Here is a 17,156-nt window from a genome sequence, read left to right as displayed (position 1 = left end):
ATGCATCAACCAAACATAAACATTCACCTCAGCTGATTTCTCAGAGATTAAGAGGTATGCAGGTACTTGCAGATCTTTGATTCTGTCTTTTCTGTCCTTAGGTCAGTTAAACCAACAGCTCCTATGCAGCATGTGTGCTCCTGTTGCAAAGAGCAAAGCTTCAGCAATCGCACTGTGAACCTGTACTGCCAGGGTGGAGGTGTGACTTCTTACACCTACATCCATGTGGATGAATGTGGCTGTGACCAGACAAAGTGCGACTCATCTGCTGTCCAGGTTGCTCGCAGAAGGCGAAGCTACACACTGACGTAATAAGTAAACCACATTAAACGCTGTGAGATTTAACATTTCTTCTCATATCATCCTAACAATCATCACATCTCTTACAAACTGTGACTGTAGAGAGATTATGTATAAGTTAATCAAATAAAGCAATGCAAAAGATTCTGTTTGTCCAATTTTTAAGTGTTTCGTTTTCCAGTCAAACTTATAAATATAATATACATAAATATATAATAATAATATATAATATTATTGTTATCCTGGTGATGGTTGTGAGTTACAGTTTTGTTTTGTGGCCCTCCACAATAAAACAGTGGCAGAACAACAGCACAGCAGACTCCTAGACGTGGAGAAGAATGAAGGGATTTTACAGGGTCTTAACAGAGCTAACAGTGTTGTCCGAGGTATTAAAATAAAGCAATCTACACCAACTATGATGTCGCTATGTTTACTGGATCAAAATTCCTATACACAAAATAGAAATTAAAACAACTTCATGTTTTTATGAAGGTGGAGGTAAGAAATTATTGCTACTGGCTCTAAATAGAGCTACTTGAGGTCTTTCTCCAACTATAGGGGGATCACATTACTCAGCCTCCCTGGGACAGTGACTGCAGCCCCCCACGGCTCCTCTGGGGGTGGTGGGTCCACATAAGGACGGTCCAACGTCGCTTCTTCTGGCTGTCCTATGGGAATAGGCCTGGCCACCAGGCGCTTTCATGCATGACCCAACCCTGAGCCTGGCTCCATCATAGGGGAATGTGTGAACCGCTCTTAGTCTGGCCAGTCACCCAGGACCTGTTTGCCATGAGAAACCCTACCAGGGGCATTTAACTGATTTCATATAAATCAAATAAATTTCACTCCACATTTGAATCCACAAATGAAGAAATAGCTGCAGGTTTAAAACAACGGCACCTGAAATGACAATGACAACTGTATATTTTAGTACTTTACATGTATTTAGTTAATAAATATTCTCAGTTGAAAATATTATAACATTCCTCTGGGACCTTAATTATAAATTTTGTAGAATTATCATAATCACTGCTCAGTCCTGATTTTAATTTTGATTGGACTGTAACTGGTGTTAAAAGAGCTCAGGTATTAATTCGTGTCTTATTTCAGGTGTGGATATTTGAGTAGATATTGTCTCATGTTGTACTCAAGGCTCCATTTACAATCACTGAAGCAAGTCCAGTTACGGTTTCATGTGTGCTTTTCTATCACGCCTGGTTTGGTTCGCTCCATTCCACCCTGTAAAATAAACAGCCCAGACCAATCCTAGACACGTACCTACCTTACTGCACATACATGACATTCTCACTTGCATCACACATACTGCAAACATTTTAGAGTCAGGTTCCTTACTGTAATATTAAAAATTGGAAATCTATAAGATTGATTACCTAAGGCAGATTACAGGGTCACATGTTATTGTAGCTGACAATATTAGCTTTTTGTACCCGATCATAAATCAGATTACTGGTTGTAACATTATATCCTTTGCTTTCAGTTTAGAAATATGTTATTTTTATTTCCACAGTTCATTGGGTTGTTCGCTGCACTAGGATACCATTTGTTGTGTCTGTAATAATAAATGATAAACTACTGAGATGACTGACGGGAGCACAATGTTGTTGTTTAAAGTTTGGAGAATTTGAAGACAAACATGACTTGACACATGCTCTTAGATGTTTGCACTGCAAGCAGAGGATGACTTCGATCAAGGATGTATGAACTACATATCCTGTGCTGTTTTTTTGTTTCTTTAGTTGATATTTAAATTGAATAATAAAATTTTTTTGAAAAACAAGCATAGACCTGCCACTTAGTGGCATCGAGCTGAATATGACAGATCTACCGTAATCCTAATTAAATCTCCAATTAATCAAATTTGTCCAGAAGCTTATAAGGTATTTATTCTACATTTTTCAGAGTAATGCACAGTCCTGATAATAGCTCATGAACCCTGCAATGAATCATAGAGACTGTCGAGTTAAATTCCCATAGTTTTGCACATTTACGATTCCTGATCCAAGTCCTTACAAAACATCTCCATGGGTGTAACCTTGATAAAAACTTAAAACCACAAGCGTAAACTTCAAAAAGGATCCTACCCCTCCTAAATTGCAAACATCGAGAAAAGTATATAAGATGTCACTCATAGCACAGTACCACTGAGACTCTGACGGGGAGGACGCAAGCATCATGAGTCTAACCAGGATGCAACTGGAATGGGTGATCCCGTGGTTCACCCTCTGCCTCGGACTGTCTGGAGCCTCCTTTGGTAATGTGAAAACTCTCTCTAACCTTCTGCAGTGTTTACAGGATATTTAAGTATTCTGATTTAGAATCTTCACATAATTAAACTTACAACTATTACTATTAATAACTATTAATTTACCACAACAATGTATTTTTTTCCTTTAAGTTATGACTACACCTTCAAGCACTATAATGCCAGTACTGACAGGTAATTCTTTCTATGTCAAACGTCAATAAACAAATCAAATAAAATTTCTAACACTACCTACAATCTGGTTGATACATGCACTTTGTTTTCAGAGATGAAATCCTCCCACAACCAGTTCTGCAGCACATGGGGAAACTACCACTACAAGACGTATGATGGCGATTTCTTCCAGCTTCCATTCACTTGCAACTATCTCCTCACGTCACATTGCAAAAGCGATTATGAGACCTTCAATATTCAGCTGCAGCGTGAGGAGATAAATGGAGTCACTAGCATTAAGAAGGTCTCTATGAAGCTTGATGGAGTCGTGGTGGAATTAACCAACACTTCCATCATAGTCAATGACAAACGGTGAGCCTGTTATGTAAGTGGCTGATTACAGCGGTTGTTAATGTCTCACCTTCCTAATATGTTGATCCTCTGTCGCCTCTAGTGTCACCATACCCTACATCAGAGCTGGCATTTCAATCAAAAGATCTGGCTCATACGTCAAAATGGAGGCCAAGCTGGGAATGGATATCATGTGGAATCAAGAGGACACGTTGTGGGTAAGTTTATGATCATCATCAAAAATTGTGTAACTTCTATTTTGTTGTTTGATAGTTCACATCATGACATGATCTAGTGATAGAAAATAAAACAAAGCTGCAGAAGTTGGCCTCACTAAAAGTCTACTTACTGTCTACTTACTCACATGATGTTTTCTTAGTGGTATTTGCTGAGTTTCATTCTCATCTGCTGTGTCTGAACACATAAATGCATAGAGGCCGTCAATCAAATGTTTAAAGCAAATCTGTTTTTCAGGTTGAGCTGGATTCAAAGTTCAAGAATCAGACTTGTGGTCTGTGCGGTGACTATAATGGAGCCCAGATTTTTAATGAATTCCAGACACCTGGTAAATATTAATATAATATAATATAAATATATGTAAATATAATAAAAATACAGTAGCTTGTTAGAATCTGACCTTCACTAAGTTGTGGGTTATTTAAAACATTTACTTCCTCTAGATATGGAGAGCTCCATAAGTATTGAAGATTATGGAGAGCTCTCAAAGATCAATGGTCCAACTGAAAGCTGTCAAGAAATCTCTCCAGTTGAACAGATCTGTTCAAATGAGGTATCAGGACATGCCTTTACTTCAAATGTCCTCATTTACTCAACTCAGCTGTACATTAAATCCATCCTCCTCTGACACAGACTGAGATCTGTAAGAACCTGCTGTCAGAACCTGCGTTTCTCAGCTGTCAGAACCTGATTGACACTGACTCCTTCATCAAAGCCTGTGCGATGGACCTGTGCAGCTGCAGCAACAGCAGCTCCTCCTGCCTGTGTTCCACCATCTCAGAGTTCTCCCGTCAGTGTGCACACGCAGGCGGACGGCCACAGAAATGGACGACCAACAAACTGTGTGGTGAGAACACGAGCAAGGAAACTTGTTCAAACTTCATTTGAGAAAATCACTGCCGCTAAATGTTTTTGTGTTAAATAGAAAAATCATGTCCACTCAACCTGGAGTATTCTGAATGTGGGAACCCTTGTACTGACACCTGCAGCAATCAACACAGAAAGGAACTGTGTACGGAACACTGCATAGATGGATGCTTTTGTCCCTCTGGTAAGAGCCTATTTAAAGATTATAAATGATTTTATGATATGTTGATAGTGTGGTGGGCGGCACGGTGGTGCGGTGAATAGCATCGTCGCCTCACAGCAAGAAGGTTTTGGGTTTGTTTCCCTGGTGCCTTTCTGTGTGGAGTTTGCACGTTCTCCCCGTGTTTGCGTGGGTTCTCTCCGGGTTCTCCAGCTTCCTCCCACAGTCCAAAGACGTGCATTAGGTTGATTGGCTTCTCTCCATTACCCGTAGGTGTGTGTGTGAATGGTTGTCTGTGTCTGTGTTGCCCTGCGATGGACTGGCGACCCGTCCAGGTTGTACCCTGCCTCTCGCCCATAGCCAGCTGGGTTAGGCTCCAGCACTCCCGTGACCCCGCATTAGGGAATAAGCGGCTTAGAAAATGGATGGATGGATGGATGATAGTGTGGTTAACTTTTTATTGTCATTGGATAGTTTTTTAGGTAGTGTGCTTTACTCTGACATTGTTATCTCCTTTTATATGAAGAAAACTTTTGGCAGTTGTTATTATCATATTGGTAACTTGACTTGAACAAGTAGAGTTATGACGGAAAAGGGCTGATAACATTAGGCCTGAAATGAGAATCGCTTGCTTGGTTATTGAGACCTAGCCTTGCTTATGGGCCAGAGGCAAACTCAGGTTCCATGGGATTAGTCACATGACAAATAACAGTGAGATCATTAAAGATGAACTTGTAAACATACTCAGGTCATGACATGAAAAATAAATGTACAAAGCAAACAAAGCATCTAAAGAGTCACAGTGTGTAGGCAAACAACCTGGCAGGTTGGGAAAACTACTAACGCAATGTTTAAAAATGATGAAAGTGATAAGTAGACACTAGTAAATCTGTAGTAATGTAGGTAGAAAAACAGGAAGTGAGTTGATATTAAAAACAGCCAAAACCAGGAAGTATAGCTGATGGTGTATAGTATACATAAAAAATATTAGGAAATAAAAGAAGCTGATCTTATACAGCTGCAGCATTGACTGCAGTCAATGATTGCACCATTTTTATGCCACTATTGAAGTGTAAAAAAAATGCACATTCTTTCAACTGCAGTATTTACACATGGCACAAATTCAAGAATTCATTAATTATTCATAACTCTATTTTATTCCTGTTGATTACTACTAAATAATGATATTTCTTTTACTGTTTGCATGGTTACCAGTACTGATGTTACTCTGTTCCTACCAAGGTACTCTCCTTGATGACGTCACACACAGCGGCTGTGTTGCTGTTGAACAGTGCCCCTGCCTGCACAACGGCCAGTCATACCAACCTGGGGATTCTTACTCAAGCACTTGTCACAAATGGTGATTTATATATTTTTTACATTCACCCCATTTTTTTAACACAATTTGCCAGTTGAACTAACTGATGTGTGTCAACAGCACATGTTCTCAGGGTCAGTGGAGCTGTTTAGATGTAGACTGTCCTGGTGTCTGCTCCATTGTTGGAGGCTCTCACATCAACACCTATGATGCGAAAACCTATACGTTCCATGGAGATTGTTCTTATGTTCTAACCAAGGTGAGGCAAAGTCAGTAGTAATAATAATAATAATAATAATAATAATAATAATATTAATAATAATAATTATATTATTATATTATATTATATTATTATAATATGCTGTATAAAAATATACATATAACTTCATGATCCTTCTTAGGGACCTAATGGGACTTTTACTGTTCATGGTGACCTGGAAAGATGTGAGAAATCTGAGAAATCCACGTGTCTGTCTGCTGTCACACTGTCACTGCCAAATGAAATGGTAAATAATGGTGCATATTGTGGTACTTTTTAGTAGTAGAATATGCTTAGTGGTGCTGAATAAAATAGTTTCCTGGTGTTAACTTTATTGCACTTTATCGCTGAAGATTTTTGTGGTTAAAGAAAGTGGACAGGTCCTCTTCAACTCATTGATTTCTCAACTTCCGCTCTACAGGAGTAAGTGTTTTGTTTTTTAAATTTTCTTAATTATTCTCACTTAAAATCACAACAACACAAAAAACAAGAAGTAAATAAATAAAATTTAAATTAAATAACAAAAATAGTCTCTTTATTGAATATGAAATATGCTTTTTTTTGCAGATGACTTCACAGCGTTCAGCCCATCAACTTTCTTTATTGTAATCCACACCATATATGGGGTTGACCTTGAGATCCAGATCATCCCATACATGCAGGTCTACATCAAAGCCAGTGTTTCCAATAAAGGACAACTCACAGGTTTTACTTTTATTTTGCACTTTTGACATTGTTTGTTGTTGAGTATTTTATACAATAATAAGTCAATGTTGGTTTATTTTTGCTTAGGCCTTTGTGGAGATTTTAATGATGTTGAAGTTGATGACTTTAAAAACACAAATGGTTTGATTGAGGGAACTGCTGAATCATTTGCTAACACGTGGAAAAGCAGAACAAACTGCCCTGATGTGACTAATACACTTGGAGACCCATGCACAATCAACATACAGAAAGGTATGTCACAGATATTAACCTGTGTATTTCATTTTTGTATTTAATTCATTACAACAATAGCATTAAACATAATTACTTTTCCTTTACAGAGAAATATGCAAATCACTGGTGCTCCTTGTTGACAGACTCAAATGAGATTTTTGCCCAGTGTCATTCTGAAATCAGCCCTAAAGTCTATCACACTGTAAGTGATGGTTCTTCTTGTTGTCATAGATAAATACATTTTACATTGGTCACATCAAGAGCTTCAAAATTAATCGGTATTATGGATAATAAACAACACCAGAAATGGTCAATAATGATTTGCCATTATTGATTCATTGACCTGTAAATTTTCAGATTCCACAAAACATTAACGGTGCAGCATTACAACAAAATATCACAGCAGCTGACAAAATAGCAGACAAAACAGATCAACAAAAGGAGAAAGCTTGCTACCTAATTCCTCCATGAAAGAGTTTTATATTAATTAATTATTTCTCACAAGTTTTAGGTGATTGAAAAATCATCTTGCTCGCTTCATAGTAATCAATGACACCGCCACAGAAAAGCTCAACTTATAATGGTGCAGACATTGAATGTAAAATTTGCATCAAAATCTGACAACATGTTTTTAGTGGTTGGCCCTGTGGCCTCACAGACAGAAGGATCTGTGGGTTCTTTCCCACAGTCAAGTTGACTGGAGATACTGACAAAACTCCATGCTTCGATGTTTATTTATGTTTTGGAGATTTACACCAACAAGTTTTATTATTGAAACTCTGAACTTTGTGTTTTATTTAAGATTCAAAGAATTAATTTATATAGTTGGACTAATTTCACTTAAAGTTAAATATTATACTTATAAAGTTATTTATAATAAGCAGAACATTGAATCATTTTTTATATCCAATTCATATATTAATTGAAAAACGTTAGTTACAACACTAGTCACATCCATGTATTTTCACAGTTAAAGTGTGTTGCTGCTGCTTCTCTTTCCAGAATTGTATTTACGACAGCTGTGCCTGTGATAACAGTGAGGAGTGTATGTGTGCTGCCTTATCCTCCTATGTCCATGCGTGTGCGGCTGCAGGCGTCTTTCTTAATGGCTGGAGAGACACAGCATGTGGTGAGATAAACCCACAATATCAAATGTGACATCGGCTACAGTTTGCATTGATCGGACTTTCAAACACTAAGTGATGTGTTTGTCAACTGTCTCCCTTCACAGGAAAATACATAGATGACTGCCCTGCTACGTTTGTGTATGACTACCAGATGACAAGCTGTGGTCGCACCTGTCGTTCTCTTACTCAGTCAGAATTAACATGCGACATTGACTTTACTCCACTTGATGGCTGCGGCTGTGCTGAAGGAACGTACCTCGATGACAAGGGAGAGTGTGTGACAGCGTCACAATGCCCCTGTCAAATGGGAGAAACTGTGGTACAAGCTGGAAATGTCATCAAAGTTAATGGACAAACCTGGTGAGTTTTACTGAGATTTGGTTTAGTTTGTTTATCGCCTCATCCTCCAGCATCTCCCTCCATATTTGCCTCTTGTCAGTTTGTCCTGAACTGTTCTGTATATGTACAGTACATGTTGCAGGCTTGTGGATTGTCTCTTTCTTTGTTCAAATTTGTATTCTTGTTCTGTTTGTGTTACCTATTAATTTTGTGTAGTGTTGGTTACCTTTGGTTTTCGCCTATGTAGTTTTGTAGTTTCTACTTAGCTCTCATTTTGTCCGCAGGTTTGTATTTGTACTTTAGCTTGATTTTCAGTTATTTTATATTTCAATGCAATTCCTTAGTTATCTCCCAAAGATTGTACTAGATTGTATGACTTTTAGACATCATTAATCCTTTATTTTCTTACATGTTTTAAAAGGTCCTCTTTTAGTTAGTCTGGTCATTGGCTCCAGGTTGAGCAAGCCTATGTGTAGAGTGCTTAGATTTTCCCAGTGAGGGTTTTGTTTTTGTGGGGCTGGTCAATGGTCGATGTTGAGTGTGTCTGGTATTGTTATCATCCCCTGAAGGGGTTTCAATGAGTTTGATGGCATTAAGTAGCCAAATAATCCCCTTTTCACATAGTTCAGTTGTTGTGTCTGAGGTAATGGTCAAATATGAAGGAACAGTGTTACATACAGTTTATTCACCTGTTGCAGATGTTGTTGTTTATCTACTTTATCATATTTAATTGATCCAGAACAAAGGATTTAATAGGGGATTAATTTACGGTTAAACTGTTGGTGACTAATCCAAGTTGTTTTTGATTCATGCCACTGATGGCAAATAAAAATGTTTCACATTATATACTGTATTTTTTGGACTATAAGGCGCACTTAAAATCGACAGTGTGCATGCACTGTAAATTTTCTTTTAGCTTACATTTCTTTTTTTCTGGTAATTTCAGCTCCTGTCATGGTGGAAACCTCATATGTTCTGGAAGCTACTTAAATGAATGTGGGTACAAACCTTTGTGCTTGTTGTTATGTTTCTCATCTAGCAAAACTGTCAGTAAAACACTTTAAAAACCCTCCCCTCTGTTGTCACCAGCATGCAGCGAGCCCATGGTTTACTTCAACTGCTCCGGGGCAAAGCCAGGTGACAAAGGGTCAGAGTGCCAGAAAAGTTGCTCACTGGCCACAGAATGTGTACGTGTGAGACCCTGGTTAATGGCTTTTATCAATTATTTTACTAATATAAGTACATAAAAGTAGCAAACACCCATATGTTAATCATATATATTGTTTGTTTAGCTCAGCAAACATTGCATCTCAGGATGTGTGTGTCCTGATGGCCTTTTGTCAGACGGTAACGGAGGTTGTGTTGAGGAGGAGGACTGTCCCTGCACTTATAATGGAGAATCGTATAACGCTGGACAGTCTGTCACTGTGGGCTGCAACACATGGTGAGTCTTACAGTTGAATGCCCTGTGTATTGTTTACCACCACATGGTTTGATTGTGGCTGATCACTCCATCTTTTTAAATTACAGCACTTGCAAAGGCAGAAACTGGGCCTGTACAGATAATGAATGTGATGGTGTCTGCACCATCTATGGAGAAGGACATTACACCACTTTTGATCAAAGAACATTCACCTTCAATGGGAACTGTGTCTATGTCGTTACTCAGGTACAACACATGCTCTATAGTGCTTCAGTCTGTGAATGTTTTTTGTCAGACTTGTACTGACCTGTACAATCACTTGCAGGACTTCTGTGATGATGATGAAGACGGCAGCTTCAGGGTCTTGATTGAGAACGTCCCATGTGGAACAACTGAGAGCATCTGCTCCACATCTATCAAACTTTACTTAGGGGTACTGTACATACAGTAGGCTTCAGCTCTACAAAAATATTGTTTTTAAAATATGCGGAAATTAACATGATTAAAAATCTTGTCTTTCAGAACAGTGAAATTGTTCTTTCAGAGGAAAATGTCAAAGTTATAAATCAGAGCAGAGGAGTGAACATCCCCTTTCACGTCAACACCATGGGGATATATGTTGTCATTGAGGCTCAGAATGGTCTTGTTGTGATCTGGAACAGGCTTACAACACTGATAATCAGACTACGGCCTGCGTTCCAGGTTGGTAACACATTTAAGGGTATGGTAAAGTAACAGCAAACATGTTTACAAGTAATTCCTTGTGATTCCAGGGCAAAGTCTGTGGCCTCTGTGGGAATTACGATGGGAATGTCAAGAACGATTTCACCACAAGGAGCAAAGAAGTTGTGGTTGATCCACTTGAGTTTGGAAACACCTGGAAATTATCATCAACGTGTCCTAATGCAGTGGCACTGCAGGATCCATGTAGCGTGTCCCCACACAGGCAGGCATGGGCAGCCAAACACTGCAGTATAATCAACAGTGACGTGTTTGCTGCTTGTCATTCAAAGGCAAGAAAACTTTTCAAACTCATTAGACGAACTGTCTGCATTTGAATAATATGATTCAGACTATCCCTGGCCTTAATAAGACTTTTTTTCAAAACAGGTGCCTCCCCAAAAATACTATGATGCCTGTGTGGGAGATACATGTGGCTGCAACACAGGAGGAGACTGTGAGTGTTTCTGCACGGCTGTAGCCGTCTATGCAGCAGTCTGTAATGAGGCCGGGGCCTGTGTCAGATGGAGGACTCCCACTGTTTGCCGTAAGTGTTTTATGAGTATTTATTTGAAGAAATAAACCAGCAATAAAGTATCATTAGTGGGAGAGCTGAACAGCTCTCACACTATTGTTATCTTCGGTCTTTATTAGTGGGAGAGCTGAACAGCTCTCACACTATTGTTATCTTCGGTCTTTATTAGTGGGAGAGCTGAACAGCTCTCACACTATTGTTATCTTCGGTCTTTATTAGTGGGAGAGCTGAACAGCTCTCACACTATTGTTATCTTCGGTCTTTATTAGTGGGAGAGCTGAACAGCTCTCACACTATTGTTATCTTCGGTCTTTATTATTATTATTATTATTCTTCTACTTATTCCGCCCTTTTTTTGATTGCTATCTACTTTTTAACGCTTCATCGTAGAATCGTCGTTCAACTTTCTAAACGTGTGTCATCTTTAGGAGATGTGGGCTATTACTTTTTATGTTTTCAGCTTTTCAACTTTTAATGTTATTCAACTTTTTTCATCGTTTTTTTATAATGGTCGTCTATGGGAATCATCGTTCAACTTTTTGTCAACTTCCCTCTTTTCATCAGCGTCTATCATCGTCATACTTTGGCGTAGAAACGTCATTTCAACTTCAAAAGCGTCCATCATCGCTCAACTTTCTCCTCGTAAATCAGCGTTGTCGTATCTTCTATACTTTTTGACTCGTGAACGTTTAAATATGGTGTGGTTTTTGTTAAATTTTCAGCTTTTCCATTAGTGTGTATTGGGTCAGTTAGAGTGCGTGATGTCACAGCTACAGTGAGAATGTGCGCTTTTTTAAGACAGAACTTCTGTCTCTAACTTGTCACTACAGCCACAATTTTTACTCTATCAACGTAATTATTTCACTAAATCGTAGTCATACTTGTCTTCTTTCTAATGATGTGTCTGGCTTTACCCTCAGACTTATACTTTAGTCGCTATCGACCTCAAAGCACAGAGACATCCTGAAATTCTCCCATAGACTCTAATGATAATTTTTGGCAGACGTCTGGAGAAAAAAAAGGAGGAGACATATTTTGAAATTGCGACTGTGGCTACAAACGTTTGTCCTCAAACATAAAATTCACACCATTTGCTCATTGAAGCCTTGGGACTCGTAAAATGAAATAATCTTTGTGATAACTATCATGGTTTAGCTGGAACAAGCCTGTTTATACAGGGTGAAACTCTGCTTTTACAGAGCAGAGTGAGCCTGATTTTCCCGCCTTTCGTCTCCATGGCGACGGCGCAGCTGCAGATTTCACTGACAGGTCAAACTCCTGATGCTCAGTGTAGGCAGCAGTTTCATGCTTATTACTGATTACTCAACTACACTATTGGATTGTGTAGTAATTAAGCACACACTTCCTCTAAATCCTTTCAAAATAAAAGCACCAAGCCAAATAATTAGCTTTAATAGCAATATTTCTGCTTTTAGATGGGTAATTATGACTATTTAAAGATACATTAACAGTTTAGTAATTACCCACACATGCTTCCTATACGTCCTTTCAAAATAAAAGCACCAATGCAATTTATTAGCTTTAGCTGCACTGTTTTTGCCTTTGAATGGTTAATTATGATTATTTAAAGACTAATTAACAGGTACGCTATTACCCCCACACATTTCCTCTAAATCCTTTCAAAATAAAAGCACCAATTACAATTTATTACCTTTTAATGGCAAGATTGATTAGAACATTTCTGGTTCTGAATACTTACCAATTTTTAATGAGACTATTTAAGAGTTCAGCAAATAACCACTCACACTTATTAGGGTGCTTTTATTCTGAAAGGGCTTAATCTAAATTTTTTGCTTTAATAGGGCTATTCTTGCTAGTGAATGATAAATTATGACTATCTAATGACTATTTTATAGTTTAGTAATCACTCACACACAACCTCTAAATCCTTTCAAAATAAAAGCAACAATGTAATTTATTACCCTAAATTGGAAGATTTTTGTTTCTGACTGGTAAATTTTTAATAGTTATTAAACTATTATTTTTTATTTGCTATTATTTTATTTTTATTTATTATTTAATTATTTACAAATACTTTCTTCAAATTAAAAAGCTAGTTAGCTAATTCATGATTGTCAACTTTTTAATATTTGACATCTTTTTACCTTGGTCCACTTTTGAATCATTGTCATATTTTTAATCTTGTCTTAGTGTGACCATGGTCATCTTTTTAATCATCATCTTTTTGATCGCCATCTTTTGTCATCGTTTTAATCTTTGTCAACGTTTTCTTGTTTTCATCGTTTTCATCGTTTTGCCGTAGTCAACTTTTGGACGTCAGCAGCTTAATCAGCGTTTGTCATCGTTGCGGCAGCAGATCAGCTCTCCCACGTAATTTCTCGAGAAATTACTTTTTCTAGTTATTATTATTCTTCTTCTACTTATTCCGCCCTTTTTTTGATTGCTATCTACTTTTTAACGCTTCATCGTAGAATCGTCGTTCAACTTTCTAAACGTGTGTCATCTTTAGGAGATGTGGGCTATTACTTTTTATGTTTTCAGCTTTTCAACTTTTAACGTTATTCAACTTTTTTCATCGTTTTTTTATAATGGTCGTCTATGGGAATCATCGTTAAACTTTTTGTCAACTTCCCTCTTTTCATCAGCGTCTATCATCGTCATACTTTGGCGTAGAAACGTCATTTCAACTTCAAAAGCGTCCATCATCGCTCAACTTTCTCCTCGTAAATCAGCGTTGTCGTATCTTCTATACTTTTCGACTAGTGAGCGTTTAAATATGGTGTGGTTTTTGTTAAATTTTCAGCTTTTCCATTAGTGTGTATTGGGTCATTTAGAGTGCGTGATGTCACAGCCAGAGTGCGAGGGTGCGCTTTTTAAAGACAGAACTTCGGTCTTTAACTCGTCGCTACAGCCACAATTTCTACTCTATGAACGTAATTATTTCACTAAATCGTAGTCATACTTGTCTTCTTTCTAATGATGTGTCTGGCTTTACCCTCAGACTTATACTTTAGTCGCTATCGACCTCAAAGCACAGAGAGATCCTGAAATTCTCCCATAGACTCTAATGATAATTTTTGGCAGACGTCTGGAGAAAAACAAGGAGGAGACATATTTTGAAATTGCGACTGTGGCTACAAACGTTTGTCCTCAAACATAAAATTCACACCATTTGCTCATTGAAGCCTTGGGACTCGAAAAATGAAATAATCTTTGTGATAACTATTATGGTTTAGCTGGAACAAGCCTGTTTATACAGGGTGAAACTCTGCTTTTTACAGAGCAGAATGAGCCTGATTTTCCCGCCTTTTGTCTCCATGGCGACGGCGCAGCTGCAGATTTGACTGACAGGTCAAACTGCTGATGCTCAGTGTACAGAGCAGTTCCATGCTTGTTACTGATTAGTCAACCACACTATTGGATTGTGTAGTGATTAAGCACGCACTTCCTCTAAATCCTTTCAAAATAAAAGCACCAAGCCAAATAATTAGCTTTAATAGCAGTATTTCTGCTTTTAGATGGGTAATTATGACTTTTTAAAGATAGATTAACAGTTTAGTAATTACCCACACATGCTTCCTCTAAATCCTTTCAAAATAAAAGCACCAATTCCAATTATTAGCTTTAACTGCACTGTTTTTGCTTTTGAATGGGTAATTATGATTATTTAAAGACTAATTGACAGTTACGCTATTACCCCCACACATTTCCTCTAAATCATTTCAAAATAAAAGCACCAATAACAATTTATTACCTTTAATGGCAAGATTGATTAGAAAATTTGTGGTTCTGAATACTTGCCAATCGTTATAGAGACTACTTTAGAGTTCAGTAAATAGCCACTCAAACTTATTAAGGTGCTTTTATTCTGAAAGGGCTAAATCTAAATCTTTTGCTTTAATAGGGCTATTCTTGCTATTGAATGATAAATTATGACTATCTAATGACTATTTTATAGTTTAGTAATCGCCCACACACAACCTCTAAATCCTTTCAAAATAAAAGCACCAATGTAATTTATTACCTTAAATGGCAAGATTTTTGTTTCTGACTGGTAAATTTCTACTAGTTATTAAAATATTATACAGTTAGGCTATTATTTACAAATACTTTCTTCAAATCAAAAAGATAGTCAGCTTATTTATGATTGCCAACAATGCACTCTGGTCAACTTTTTAATCTGTGATATATTTTTTACCTTGGTCAACTTTTGAATCATTGTCATATTTTAATCTTGTCCTAGTATGACATTGGTCATCTTTTTAATCGCCATCTTTTGTCATCGTTTTATTCTTTGTCAACGTTTTCTCGTTTTCATCGCTTTGCCGTAGTCAACTTTTGGACGTAGTCAACTTTTTGACGTCAGCAGCTTAATCAGCGTTTGTCATCGTTGCGGCAGCAGATCAGCTCTCCCACGTAATTTCTCGAGAAATTACTTTTTCTAGTTATTATTAGTGGGAGAGCTGAACAGCTCTCACACTATTGTTATCTTCGGTCTTTATTAGTGGGAGAGCTGAACAGCTCTCACACTATTGTTATCTTCGGTCTTTATTATTATTATTATTCTTCTTCTACTTATTCCGCCCTTTTTTTGATTGCTATCTACTTTTTAACGCTTCATCGTAGAATCGTCGTTCAACTTTCTAAACGTGTGTCATCTTTAGGAGATGTGGGCTATTACTTTTTATGTTTTCAGCTTTTCAACTTTTAATGTTATTCAACTTTTTTCATCGTTTTTTTATAATGGTCGTCTATGGGAATCATCGTTCAACTTTTTGTCAACTTCCCTCTTTTCATCAGCGTCTATCATCGTCATACTTTGGCGTAGAAACGTCATTTCAACTTCAAAAGCGTCCATCATCGCTCAACTTTCTCCTCGTAAATCAGCGTTGTCGTATCTTCTATACTTTTTGACTCGTGAACGTTTAAATATGGTGTGGTTTTTGTTAAATTTTCAGCTTTTCCATTAGTGTGTATTGGGTCAGTTAGAGTGCGTGATGTCACAGCTACAGTGAGAATGTGCGCTTTTTTAAGACAGAACTTCTGTCTCTAACTTGTCACTACAGCCACAGTTTTTACTCTATCAACGTAATTATTTCACTAAATCGTAGTCATACTTGTCTTCTTTCTAATGATGTGTCTGGCTTTACCCTCAGACTTATACTTTAGTCGCTATCGACCTCAAAGCACAGAGAGATCCTGAAATTCTCCCATAGACTCTAATGATAATTTTTGGCAGACGTCTGGAGAAAAAAAAGGAGGAGACATATTTTGAAATTGCGACTGTGGCTACAAACGTTTGTCCTCAAACATAAAATTCACACCATTTGCTCATTGAAGCCTTGGGACTCGTAAAATGAAATAATTTTTGTGATAACTATCATGGTTTAGCTGGAACAAGCCTGTTTATACAGGGTGAAACTCTGCTTTTACAGAGCAGAGTGAGCCTGATTTTCCCGCCTTTCGTCTCCATGGCGACGGCGCAGCTGCAGATTTCACTGACAGGTCAAACTCCTGATGCTCAGTGTAGGCAGCAGTTTCATGCTTATTACTGATTACTCAACTACACTATTGGATTGTGTAGTAATTAAGCACACACTTCCTCTAAATCCTTTCAAAATAAAAGCACCAAGCCAAATAATTAGCTTTAATAGCAATATTTCTGCTTTTAGATGGGTAATTATGACTATTTAAAGATACATTAACAGTTTAGTAATTACCCACACATGCTTCCTATACGTCCTTTCAAAATAAAAGCACCAATGCAATTTATTAGCTTTAGCTGCACTGTTTTTGCCTTTGAATGGTTAATTATGATTATTTAAAGACTAATTAACAGGTACGCTATTACCCCCACACATTTCCTCTAAATCCTTTCAAAATAAAAGCACCAATTACAATTTATTACCTTTTAATGGCAAGATTGATTAGAACATTTCTGGTTCTGAATACTTACCAATTTTTAATGAGACTATTTAAGAGTTCAGCAAATAACCACTCACACTTATTAGGGTGCTTTTATTCTGAAAGGGCTTAATCTAAATTTTTTGCTTTAATAGGGCTATTCTTGCTAGTGAATGATAAATTATGACTATCTAATGACTATTTTATAGTTTAGTAATCACTCACACACAACCTCTAAATCCTTTCAAAATAAAAGCA

General features: G+C 37.4%; 1 protein-coding gene across 1 annotated transcript in view; it reads left to right on the top strand.

Moving 5' to 3' along the window:
• Positions 1 to 2,441: 2,441 nt before the first annotated feature.
• Positions 2,442 to 17,156, top strand: part of LOC114857335 (mucin-5AC-like) — a 39,686-nt gene continuing 24,971 nt past the window's right edge. Inside the window, exons 1-25 of the mRNA XM_055509833.1 lie at positions 2,442 to 2,572; positions 2,717 to 2,758; positions 2,851 to 3,109; positions 3,192 to 3,306; positions 3,563 to 3,653; positions 3,769 to 3,878; positions 3,959 to 4,172; positions 4,251 to 4,376; positions 5,595 to 5,712; positions 5,791 to 5,929; positions 6,072 to 6,176; positions 6,283 to 6,352; positions 6,497 to 6,634; positions 6,722 to 6,886; positions 6,976 to 7,070; positions 7,871 to 7,997; positions 8,100 to 8,355; positions 9,281 to 9,330; positions 9,424 to 9,521; positions 9,627 to 9,778; positions 9,865 to 10,003; positions 10,083 to 10,190; positions 10,280 to 10,459; positions 10,531 to 10,770; positions 10,868 to 11,024. Of these exons, the coding sequence (XP_055365808.1) occupies positions 2,494 to 2,572; positions 2,717 to 2,758; positions 2,851 to 3,109; positions 3,192 to 3,306; positions 3,563 to 3,653; positions 3,769 to 3,878; positions 3,959 to 4,172; positions 4,251 to 4,376; positions 5,595 to 5,712; positions 5,791 to 5,929; positions 6,072 to 6,176; positions 6,283 to 6,352; positions 6,497 to 6,634; positions 6,722 to 6,886; positions 6,976 to 7,070; positions 7,871 to 7,997; positions 8,100 to 8,355; positions 9,281 to 9,330; positions 9,424 to 9,521; positions 9,627 to 9,778; positions 9,865 to 10,003; positions 10,083 to 10,190; positions 10,280 to 10,459; positions 10,531 to 10,770; positions 10,868 to 11,024 (3,373 nt within the window). The 5' untranslated portion in view covers positions 2,442 to 2,493. The remainder of the gene's footprint in view (positions 2,573 to 2,716; positions 2,759 to 2,850; positions 3,110 to 3,191; positions 3,307 to 3,562; positions 3,654 to 3,768; positions 3,879 to 3,958; positions 4,173 to 4,250; positions 4,377 to 5,594; positions 5,713 to 5,790; positions 5,930 to 6,071; positions 6,177 to 6,282; positions 6,353 to 6,496; positions 6,635 to 6,721; positions 6,887 to 6,975; positions 7,071 to 7,870; positions 7,998 to 8,099; positions 8,356 to 9,280; positions 9,331 to 9,423; positions 9,522 to 9,626; positions 9,779 to 9,864; positions 10,004 to 10,082; positions 10,191 to 10,279; positions 10,460 to 10,530; positions 10,771 to 10,867; positions 11,025 to 17,156) is intronic.

This window comes from Betta splendens, chromosome 6, assembly GCF_900634795.4.
Source record: "Betta splendens chromosome 6, fBetSpl5.4, whole genome shotgun sequence".
In the NCBI taxonomy this organism is placed as follows: Eukaryota; Metazoa; Chordata; class Actinopteri; order Anabantiformes; family Osphronemidae; genus Betta; species Betta splendens.
This window is presented reverse-complemented; position numbering and strand designations above follow the sequence as displayed.